General features: G+C 40.3%; 1 protein-coding gene across 4 annotated transcripts in view; it reads left to right on the top strand.

The window, feature by feature from the left end:
* Positions 1-12,500, top strand: part of LOC125026505 (pectinesterase inhibitor 10-like) — a 33,418-nt gene that overhangs the window by 1,183 nt on the left and 19,735 nt on the right. For 2 of the 4 annotated variants that reach the window (XM_047614993.1, XM_047614994.1), the window contains exon 2: positions 3,779-3,851. In XM_047614993.1, coding sequence (XP_047470949.1) covers positions 3,779-3,851 — 73 coding nt within the window. Of the gene's footprint in view, positions 1-273; positions 1,981-3,778; positions 3,852-12,500 lie in introns of those variants that run through there. The other 2 variants (XM_047614992.1, XM_047614991.1) reach the window with 2 other exon arrangements.

Genomic DNA, 12,500 nt, shown 5'->3' with positions numbered 1-12,500 from the left:
ATCATGACAGTAAACAGGTCTTAAAGTAATTACCTGTACCTATACCTGCAGTGCTCTGGCGGAAGTACAAAACATAAAACAAGTCCGATTTGCGAAGCTGAGCTTCGCCCGGGCTATGCCAAGGAGGAAAGCCCGGCCTGTGTCGTCTAATGTCGACTTGCTAACGTGTGTCAGCTGGTGCTGACTTGGCATAGTCCTTACCAACCGTGGTGCCCAGCCACAGCAGTAACCTCCAGGCGACAATTGCAACTTCTAGCGCCTGGGCGGGGCGCGAACCACCGACCTCTCGGATGAGAGGCCGACACGTTACCACTGTACTAGCCCAGAGGCTTACAAAACATACATATCTTGGCAAGATATACTCAGCCCTTAGTTGAGTAAAAATTTTGATAGTGGTGGTGTGCCAATGATTAGTTACCACTAATGCCATTGTAGGTTGCCTTGGATAGCTTTAGCAACATATTGTGCAGTAAATGCAGTTCACAGACAACCCATTGGATTTGGGTGCTTCACTGCCCACAGATGGCCCTAAATCCAGGTATTAGGCTTACTTGATTGGCAACTCTTATGGATGTTTGGCTTGAAGGCCAGGCATACAAACACAAACCTGCACACAAACTTTTGTGTGCAGGTCATTACTCATTGCCTTCCCTTTGCATTATTATCATCTCACTGTAAAGGCATTTTCTGCTTCTTTGCCATTTTCTGAGATCCATATTTGTCACTTGATATGCTGTATGAAGATAGTGCAAAGGCATTTTCTGCTTCTTTGCCATTTTCTGAGGTCCATATTTGTCACTTGATATGCTGTATCAAGATGGTAATTGAATGCTTTCCTGGCACAGACTCCATATCCTCTCTCCAGGTAGTCTATGACTGCAATAACAATAACAAGAAGTAACGTTGTTAATTCTTACAGTATGGATGCACTTGCCAGAGACTAAGTCCCAACTCTGTCACAAAATTTGTTAAACAAACTAATTTTTAGCACCCTACACTTTAACAAGATTGACATTGAGATGGCTGGGTGTACCCCCCAACACCCACCCAACATACTTTACTGAAATTCTGGAGCACTGAGTGGACCAAGGCTGTGAGCATGGCTTCCTGTGACCTTATTTGTAGCAGTACCATTCATGTCTGCAGATTATTTCTTGTACCAATGACTGCAACTTTTTGTCTTTACAAGAATTTAATCTTCAATTCACCCAAGTTTAGTATGTCCATGCCTTAAAGATTTAATGTATAATTTTGTTATTTTTCATTTTTTTGTATTTTAGTTATTTCCATCATGCCAGCCTTCCTATGAAATTCTCACAATGGCATTTGTCTGTCATCCTGGCCCTCAGATAAATTTTTGCATGACAGAATATTCACGTCACCTGGCCCTGAGGCCTAATTTTTCCATGCTATAATGGTCATGTCACCCAAATCCAAGGTGTTAATTTATTATTATCAGCAGTATTCAGCTATTATATACATATTTGAACACCAGCTTTGGAATTGAGGGAAAGGGGAAAGGTGAAAGTGGAAGGAAATATTAATATAGTTAAAAAAAAGAGAGAGAAAAAAAATTGTCTTGGGAAAGAAAAAAGGGGAAAAGAAAAGCAGAGACGAAAGAGAGAGAAGTGATTGTTTAGAATGTATTTGCATAACTGGTCATAATGATTTAGGTATGGTTTGATTCTTGTCACTCTCAAGTACAGATACATATAGGAATTATACCTCAGAAACCCCCCAGACCCCCACATTCTAGGCCTCAATAGCATTGGAGGTCATGGAAGATACCAGGGAAATTGAAGGGTAAAATAACTAATATAAGAACATGATACAGACAGTAACTTGCTATACTGCTAGATTGAAGGGGCTGTGTACCCTGTGATGCCTCCCTTTGGGAGCTGCTGCCCCACAACCCCTGTTCTGGACAATAAAGAATCCTCATATTCACAGCAGCATATGACCTTCATGTGGGCGAACATGGTGAGCTATAACCTAGGAATTATGAATTACTAATCAGCTTGATATAATCTGTGAGAGTGCTCAGCTGGGAGGGTGATGGAGTTGTGAGATTCTTTCATGCTCCATGCTGTACATATATTGGGCATTCTTTCTTTTCCAGGGAGGCATCAGCCCCCTGCATTAAACAATACAGCAACTTTTTCATTGTGTATATTATTTCTATAGTTACATATTTACTGTAGTCTGTTCATATTTGGCCCCAATCCCCTCCCCTCCTATTGGGGAACAATAGGGTAATATTTTTTTTTGTAGAGTATTTCATTATATTTGGATAGTAGAGTGAGAAGAATCCATCAATAACTAAATTGGTGAGATTGGTTTTGTGAAGGTATTCTGAATTTTATCAAGAGAGAAAAGGAATGGAGGAAAAGCAAAATTCTATATATGGACAGCCATAACATTCAGAGATAAGTATATTCTCTTTTCATTTCATTATTTTTTATCACCTGCCTCCCAACTCCCTAATGAAGAGACTTAGGAAACCCATGTTATATTTGAGTTGGGGGAATATGAACTGCATATGTGCTTGATTTTTGCTAAATGTTAAAAATTGTATAATAAAAGTTTGATTCCATAGACCTGCTTCTGCCTCCAGCAGCAAATCACTAGGGAAAATTGTTGGCCTTTCATCTTAGGTTTTCTACATTAGGCAGAAGCATCCATATCACAGTGGATGTATCTTGTACCCTGCAAACAGAATCTTTGTCTGATTTCTGCTTACAATGAGATTACCAGTGCCCATGCTGTTTTCTGTAAAGTATAATCTTCAAACAAATATGTAGTACGGGGTAAACAGTACATGGAAGTAATGGATTGATGAATTCTAAATCATTGTATAACAATGAAGAAATTATTATGAATTGGAAATTAAGAAGTAGCAAAATTAATAATAATTATTTGATGTGTTCAAGTAATCCTCTTGGCTTGTGCAGCTTCAACAAATGCAAATTAATGTCCTCCATGTATAATCTGGCAAAATTGAACTTAGGTCTGTAAACCATATGTATGATAATCATGATCACAGTGATGAAGGGTACTGTACTTTGGTGTAGGTCCTGTATTTTTGTTGTTGTTATTTCTTGTATAAAGGAGGTCACATTATTTTTAATTTGTTTGAAGTGTGTTAAATATGGAAAATGTGCCAAAATTGATTCATTAAGCTATGGATTCTGTCTACCATGGTAGCTATTATACATACATTTTTGCTACCATTACTGCAAATAATATAAATACAATACTTAAGCCTGGATTTTAGCATTGATTAGAATTAGTAAGCCATGAGTACCTTCATATTGTGGTGTAAATACTGTTAATAAAATTGTAGTATAAGTAATAGTTTTGCAAAATTTAGCCGCATTACAAGTGTTATGGTTATTAAGAAGTTGCAGACAATTTTATTCTGAAACCTAGGTTCTCTCATTACTTTCTCATTATTTAAGTAATTGTAGTATCTTTGAATGTATATATCCAAAAATGATATTGTGCTTTTATTTCCCATCACTGGATAAATGTAATTAAATAATTAGAATGATTAGATATCAATAAAAGATAGATATTAGCATTGAAAACAGTAGCAGTCAGAAGGGAACTACTCCACATTTTGTTTCCAAGGGATTTTGTTTATAAAATGTAATTAGGAAGATTTACGTGATGTATTTGGCGATTTAAGCTCAAGTAATGTTATCGTCAACCAAAATATAGCTATCTGATTAGATAGCTATAAATACTTGGAAAATAATCTTCAACATTTGTATTTCAGATGCCATCTTCTTTGCGACTTCCAAATTTCACTCAGCAAGCATATAGATATGGCATTGCACTTTCTTGTATCGGTATGTATTGAATAATGGTTTTTGTTTTTTAAGATTATTATTAATTTTTTTACCATTTTTGTTTCAGTAATTACATTGTCATCAGTATTTCATTACTTGGCCTTCAGAATATATTTTTTTCTTTATCATTTGCATTTGGGTACCTCCCTGCTTGTACGTGGCCTGAAATGTGGGCATAAGGCTTACTTCAGTTGCAACTCTCCCATGTGTATGGCATTTAGGCCTTGCCCACAGGAACACTCATGTACAGTGTCAAGACTTCTTGCAAGACTGTTTTCCTTGCACAGACTCCTTATCAGCTCTAGAATGTCTATAACTCTGTGCAATAGTAGTAACAGTGTGTAATTTCATGTTAATTCTGTCTTTTTTCAATATGTTGGCTTTATTTTATTTCCTGTAATACATCCTGCATGACCAGACACAGTGGGCAGGAATAGGATCCTGACTATGGAAATAGTATCTTCCCTGGATCCAACTCTCTTAAATACCCACTCTGAGTCCAGTCACCCTCCAGAAGTATTGTGGACTCATGGTGAGCCATTCGCTTCTCCCTGGCCTTGTGCAAAATTTTTCATAGCAGTACATTCCTGTCACCTTTGCCCTTAGCCAAATTTTTCCATCATGGCATATTCCAGTCACCTGGCCATCAGCCAAATTTTTCCATGTCATTACAGACACCTAGGTCCAATTGTTTAATACAGGAAATATTACAAGGACAGGGTATATGTAGAAGGCCTTAGTTTTAAAATCTAATGTTCAGCCAAAGCGAGAGGTTTAACTCACATTTTTTTATAATTATTTTAACAGTAATAGTGGTACATTCCTGTCACCTTGGCCCATGATGTCATATCCCAGCTTTAGTTTTAAAATCTAATGTTCAGTCAAAGCAAAAGATTTTACTCACATTTTTAAAAATCATTCTAATAGTAGTTGTATAATATTTTTCTGTTGTGTTTCATACAGTTCACAAACAAATAAAAAATAAATGAGAGGCCGTTGTGGAAAACCCAAAAGGAAATGTGTTTACAAATTAGATTTTCATTCTCAAGGGGTCAGTCTGCTTCTTTTATGTAAAGCTCTCAAAGACAAACCCTTTTTTTCTTGCCTGTTAATAATCTCAGAACAGATATTTTTAAATTTTAATCATTACTGTATATATTTTCTGTAACATTAAGCACTTTTACAAGAAATACAAGCAAAATTGAGAAAAGCAACTTTTTTTTGGAGCTCAGCATTATATGAGAGAAAATGATATGTAACGACTGGTTTATTTAAAAAAGACATGATAGAATACAACTTATATGCATCATATATTTTTTCTAAGTCAAGCCATGACAGAAAACTGGCCGACTCATTCAACAACCTATGCTTTGCAGGTGGAGTCCATTTTTTTTTATATAGAAAGTTGTTGATACAAGACAATAGTTTTAGACTTTCTGATTGTATCAAGCAGTAAAATTTTAAATTTTCTTTCAAGGTTTACTCAGAATCACTCCTTGAAAAAAATATGAATATGATTATAATTAATTCCTTGTGTTAGGGTCCCCCCCCCAATCCTTTGCCCTTAGGAGACGAAGACTGAGACCCAATGATGGGGAACTCCTCAACCTTGGGACTCAGCCATCGACTCCACTAATTTTGCATGGTCTTTTTTCCCACTCATACTTTTCGTTTCAGTTTCTTCACCAATTCCTTCTACTATCCACCTCCTAAGGTGTGAGAGCCGTGCTGAAAGGATGAAAGGCTGACTTTATGTCAGTCCTGAATGGCCTGAGGGAACCATGGGCACGGTATTCCCCTGCCATACCTGGCCCTTACCCCTCAAGGGAACCCTTAGGGGTGGACTTATTTTTTTCCGCAACATACTCCAGGCTTATCATGGCCAATAAAGAAGACGTAACCCCACTCTTAGGGGCAATGAGGCTTGCCCCTTTATCAAATAGCCCCAATCCCAGCTCTCCTTTGACCACGGCTCCGAACACTGCAACAACTCCCCCATCATCAATGCATACTAGTACAGTATCAACCCTAATCAACAACCAACCCCCAGGAGACATTTCTACTCTCCCAACATGCTCAACTTCAACACCTTTACTCCCACAACCTTCTTCATCAACCACCTCATCTCCCCTTATTACTACCTTACAACCTTATTGCCCACCTCCCCATAACACTACCCCCCTCAACACTACTCCCTCCTCCACACATCCCCGCACTTCTACTACCCCCACCTCTACAAGAATCCTAAATACTCTATTTAGCCCAGCCAAATGGGACCGATTTTTCGTGATCCCTCCCACAACTCCCTACTCTAAAAACACCCTCCTCTTCCAACTATGCCTCCAAAAACAAGTCATCAACATTGCCAAAATTACTTTCCGTAGACATGACCTTCCCTTTAATGTTTACATAGGTGGGGAATCCCTACCTGTCCGACCATACCAACCTCCTCTTCCTCAGTGCCAAAATTGTTGGCGTTTAGGACACCCAGCCAAACACTGTCATTCCACAGCCAGATGCCCACTATGTGCCCAACCTGGCCATACTCGATCAAACTGCTCTGCACAATCACGCACATGTGCAAACTGTGGCGGCCCCCATAATGTATTTTATAAAGGCTGCCCCACCTACAAATTTGAGTCTGAGGTAGCAACTCTCAGATTCAGACTTGGACTCACTCTACGTGAAGCCAGACAGGAAGCACGTCGATGAGGCTTTTCTCTTACCCCCTACTCCAGTAATGTCGCTCACTCTGCCAATCCCCCTACCTCCCAAGCTCCTACACCCTCTCCTAAACCCAACCCCCCTCCATCTAACTTCCCCTCTTCTACCTCCTACCTTCCCCAGTCAAATTCTTTTGCCATCCCAAACCCAGACACTCCAATCTCTACCCATCAAATTCTTTTGCCATCCTAAATCCAGACACCCCAATCTCTACTACAGCCCCAACACTTTCCCCTCTCCCTCCCCGCACTACCCGCAGCAGACAGAATAAACGTTCCACCCCCTCTTCCCCTACCTCACAAACACCTCCACCTTCCTTTGCCCCTATTTTTCAGACACCAGACTTCTCTTCCCCCCCTCACAAGAAAACCATTATCTCACAAAACTCCCCAACCAACTCCACTACAGAAACTCTTGAAGATATCCAGAACTATATAATCGAGAACTACATAAGCGAGTCCCAAACTAATACTCATCCACCTTCAAATTCTACAACTCCCGCTCCCTCCACACTCAAAGTGACTGCTGATATCCATCCTCCTCCTACTCATATTCTCCCTACACCCAATCCTCCTACCCCATCCCAACAAAACCCATTCCCCCTGACTCCAGCCCCACCTATATTAACCCTCCCACTATCCCCTCTATCCCGTCCACTATCCCCTCTATCCCTTCCACTCCCTCCTGGATACACACGTGAAACCCTCATGTCACAAGTACCCTCTTCCCCAGACCCTCTACCTCCTGACACCCCTCATGATACAACACCACCTCCCCAACCTCATTCTTTATCCCACCCTCTAGCACCTTCCCCTTCAAATTCTCCAACATGCACTGCAATCTTTGCCAGTAAATCAACGAAAGTATAACTATCCTTTATTGAAACATTCGCGGTTTCCGAATGTTCCTCTTTCAGTCCCACATATTCTATTGTCATGCCCACGTCCTCCCTACATAGACATCCCAACTTATCAGACATCCTTACAGAATCTCACACTTTCTGTTTTGACAACCTGTTTTCCTTCCTCAAACGCATATATATCCTTCACTTGATCTAACCCCTTTACATTACCTCATCCGACCCTAACATTCACTCGCCAATTCCTAAACCCAGCTTTAACAACTAATCACTAACCCAACCATCCTTCACTAACATTAACTATAGTGCTACATGACCTTAAATGTCTAGCACATTTATTTTGCTTTTAACCATTAACCATTGTATTAGGGTGAGATAACCATTACATCATTAAAATTTTTGACTGAGAGCGGAGTGATGGGAATATGCTGCCCTGAAAAATTTGGCTGAAGACCAGGGTAATTAGAATGATTTGCAATAGGTACACAAAGCTCCTGGAGTGTAATTAGACCCCATGGGCATTTAGGAAGGGGTCTAGCATCATTTCCATTGGTAAATGATTGTTGAATGTACCATCCCTGAGTCATGATTGTAAGAGTGCTGGCTGCACTACATTCCTGCTCAGAATCCTATCCCTACCCCCCTGTGACCAGTGGTGTAGGGTGTATTTCAGAAAATTGAATATAATGAAAATATTTAGAAATGACACTAATAGCAAAATATTACTCAATATTTTTGTTACTGCAAAGAGTTGTAGACTACCCATAGAGATGATATGGAGTCTGTTCCAGGAACACAGTCAATTAGACTTACAAGCCATAAACCCAGGAATGCTACCTAATGCCAGGGTTTTGGGCCACATGCAGGCAGCAAGGCACTTGCATCCAATGGGTTAGGCAAAAAGTATTAATTTTACAAGGAGCACAGGTCAAAGAAAGGCTTTTATAACATATAAAATAGAAGGTGGAAAAATTCAGTAAACTCATAGATATAGAAGACTAAATCAATTGGACCTAACAACCCACCAAAAATTAATAAGCAAGATCTTTGTAGATGTAGATCCTACAACCACATTCCTTTTTGTTGACTCGTGTGGTCCAGTGGGTTCAGCACTGGGTCATATACCCAGAATAGCAGAGGTTCAAGTCCTTGTTAGGGAGGGTGGTTATTTACATAAAATGGCACATCACACAAATACTTGAATGAAAAATGGTAATAGAAATATGGCACCAGAAAGAGATGATGAAAACAAATAGATGACGAAAACAAATAGATAGATTGATTTAATACTTTCGTATTACTCAAAATAGCGTATATATCGTATAATTAGTTATTATATTAATACAGTCATGGACACGTTCTTTTTAACCCATTGCCAGTTCACCCTTTTCATTGATTACAAAAGTATTTTACATTATCTTAATTTGCTGTTGCTAATGTTTATAACATTATAGTAATTAAAATGTTTATATTAAAAATAACACCATCGATATTCATAGCACTGGTAAAATATGTTTTTCTGCCCATTCAAGCAAATATGAAATCAGGTAAGGTCACAAGATCTACTAATTGACTCCTTTGTGGCTAAGCATTAGCAGAGCCATTTGTGTACAGAGACATTTCTCTAAAATATAAAAAATGAGCACAGCATTTTCCCCATTTTTAATTCATTATCTCCAGCAGCAATGGGTTAAATAAAACTTGAAATACATCAAATAATATAAGTGAGCACATAGCAATAATACCTTTTGAGTGCCTACATCGTTCATTTGCACTCATCAATTTATTTCTGATTCAAAAATACTTGAAAATATATACAGATGTATTTTTTTCTAATCTAATGTGCCAGCTTTACACACATGAAAGTGAAATGACCTTTGCTAAAGTGCCTAGCTGTGACATCGCCTTCTACTAACTATTGTGGTTAATAAATACTTTCAAATTCATGAAGATATGATTTTGCATAGAGTAAGACATGGTATAAAAACCCACACTGTAAAACTAGATTTAATTGAAAAAGAGAGACTACAGTTTCGGAATCCACCTGGATTCCATCTTCAGGTCTGAGGAGGCAAGGAAGAGGAGGGGGTATAAGTCAGAGAGAGGAAAGGCAACGCGTATCAACACGGTAGTGTGTTTTCTCCTTTTCAGAGTAAGACATATATTGTGTATGCGTAACACATACAAAAGGCCTAGGTACAGAAATAAATACGAAAATGAATGGGAAAGCCATCTGCCAAAGCAAGGTTTCCCTCACTTTAAGTGAATATATTCTAAAGTTTTCATTAGATATGTAGGCATAAATCAGAGGAGTCATATATTATCAACTAAAAACATGTCTCAAGTCTGTCTCAAAATGTAAGACAGGTCAAAGATTGTCCTGAGAATAGACACAGACAGTTTTCCAGATTAGATGTCTCTATATGCATGCACATATGTTCGCATATGTGTATGTGTGAGTGTGAGTGTGTGTGTGTGCGTGTGCATGTGCGCGTGTGTGCGTGCGTGCGTGCGTGTGTGCGTGCGTGCGTGTGTGTGTGTGTGTGTGTGTGTGTGTGTGTGTGTGTGTGTGTGTGTGTGTGTGTTGTGTGTCTGTGTGTGCGCGTATGTGTGTGTGTGTGTGTGTGTGTGTGTGTGTGTGTGTGTGTGTGTGTGTGTGTGTGTGTGAATATAAATATATATATTTACATATATATATAAATAAATACATAAATATCTATATAAAAATATATATATAAATATATATATATATATTTAAATACATATAAATATATATAAATATATATAAATATATATAAATATATATAAATATATATAAATATATATAAATATATCCCCCCCAATCCTTTGCTCCTCGTTGTCGTGGGGGGGCTTAGGAGGCGAAGACTGAGACCCAATGATGGGGAACTCCTCAACCTTGGGACTCAGCCATCGACTCCACTAATTTTGCATGGTCTTTTTTCCCACTCATACTTTTCGTTTCAGTTTCTTCACCAATCCCTTCTACTATCCACCTCCTAAGGTGTGAGAGCCGTGCTGAAAGGATGAAGGGCTGACTTTATGTCAGTCCTGAACGGCCTGAGGGAACCATGGGCACGGTATTCCCCTGCCATACCTGGCCCTTACCCCTCAAGGGGACCCTGAGGGGTGGACTATTTTTTTCCCCAACATACTCCAGGCTTATCATCGCCAATAATGAAGACGTAACCCCACTCTTAGGGGCAATGAGGCTTGCCCCTTTATCAAATAGCCCCAATCCCAGCTCTCCTTTGACCACGGCTCCGAACACTGCAACAACTCCCCTATCATCAATGCATACTAGTACAGTATCAACCCTAATCAACAACCAACCCCCAGGAGACATTTCTATTCTCCCAACATGCTCAACTTCAACACCTTTATTGCCACCCCATCTCCCCTTATTACTACCTTACAACCTTATTGCCCACCTCCCCATAACACTACCCCCCTCAACACTACTCCCTCCTCCACACATCCCCGCACTTCTACTACCCCCACCTCTACAAGAATCCTAAATACTCTATTTTGCCCAGTCAAATGGGACCGATTTTTCGTGATCCCTCCCACAACTCCCTACTCTAAAAACACCCTCCTCTTCCAGCAATGCCTCCAAAAACAAGTAGGCAAAATCTCTTTCCGTAGCCGACCCAACCACTCCCGTCTTGTCACAGTAACAACTGAAAACCAAGCTATGACATTAACAAAACTAACTGATCTATGTGGTAATCCTATCCCTACAGAACCTCATCCAACCCTCAATACTTGCACCGGAACTGTCTCTATCTCCCCAACAGATTGCCCAATCTATGACAAAGAATGATCAGATTGTGGAGAGGACTTACTCGCCTGTCTCACAGACTATGATGCAACATATGTACAATGCTACTCCATTCCTCCCAGCGGAAATCGTAAGAAATCCATTAACATTACCAAAATTACTTTCCGTAGACATGACCTTCCCTTTAATGTTTACATAGGTGGGGAATCCTTACCTGTCCGACCATATCAACCTCCTCCTCGTCAGTGCCAAAATTGTTGGCGTTTAGGACACCCAGCCAAACACTGTCATTCCACAGCCAGATGCCCACTATGTGCCCAACCTGGCCATACTCGATCAAACTGCTCTGCACAATCACGCACATGTGCAAACTGTGGCGGCCCCCATAATGTATTTTATAAAGGCTGCCCCACCTACAAATTTGAGTCTGAGGTAGCAACTCTCAGATTCAGACTTGGACTCACTCTACGTGAAGCCAGACAGGAAGCACGTCGATGAGGCTTTTCTCTTACCCCCTACTCCAGTAATGTCGCTCACTCTGCCAATCCCCCTACCTCCCAAGCTCCTACACCCTCTCCTAAACCCAACCCCCCTCCATCTAACTTCCCCTCTTCTACCTCCTACCTTCCCCAGTCAAATTCTTTTGCCATCCCAAACCCAGACACTCCAATGCTCTGCTCTGCACAATCACACACATGTGCAAACTGTGGTGGCCTCCATAATGTATTTTATAGAGGCTGCCCCACCTACAAATTTGAGTCTGAGGTAGCAACTCTCAGATTCAGACTTGGACTCACTCTATGTGAAGCCAGACAGGAAGCACGTCGATGAGGTTTTTCTCTTACCCCCTATTCTAGTAATGTCGCTCACTCTGCCACTCCCCCTACCCCCCTAGCTCCTTCACCCTCTCCTAAACCTAACCCTCCTCCATCTAACTTCCCCTCTTCTACACTCCAATCTCTACCCAATCTCTACCCAGTCAAATTCTTTTGCCATCCTAATTCCAGACACTCCAATCTCTACTACAGCCCCAACACCTTCCCCTCTCCCTCCCCGCAGTACCCGCAGCAGATAGAAACGTTCCACCCCCTCTTCCCCTACCCCACAATCATCTCCACCTTCCTTTGCCCCTATTCTTCAGACACCAGACTTTTCTTCCCCCCCTCACAAGAAAACCTTTATCTCACAAAACTCCCCAACCAACTCCACTACAGAAACACTTGAAGATATCCAGAACTACATAATTGAGTCCCAAACTAATACTCAT

Source organism: Penaeus chinensis, chromosome 6, assembly GCF_019202785.1.
Source record: "Penaeus chinensis breed Huanghai No. 1 chromosome 6, ASM1920278v2, whole genome shotgun sequence".
In the NCBI taxonomy this organism is placed as follows: domain Eukaryota; kingdom Metazoa; phylum Arthropoda; class Malacostraca; order Decapoda; family Penaeidae; genus Penaeus; species Penaeus chinensis.
Note: the sequence above shows the minus strand (reverse complement) of the source record. Positions and strands in the feature narration are given on the sequence as shown.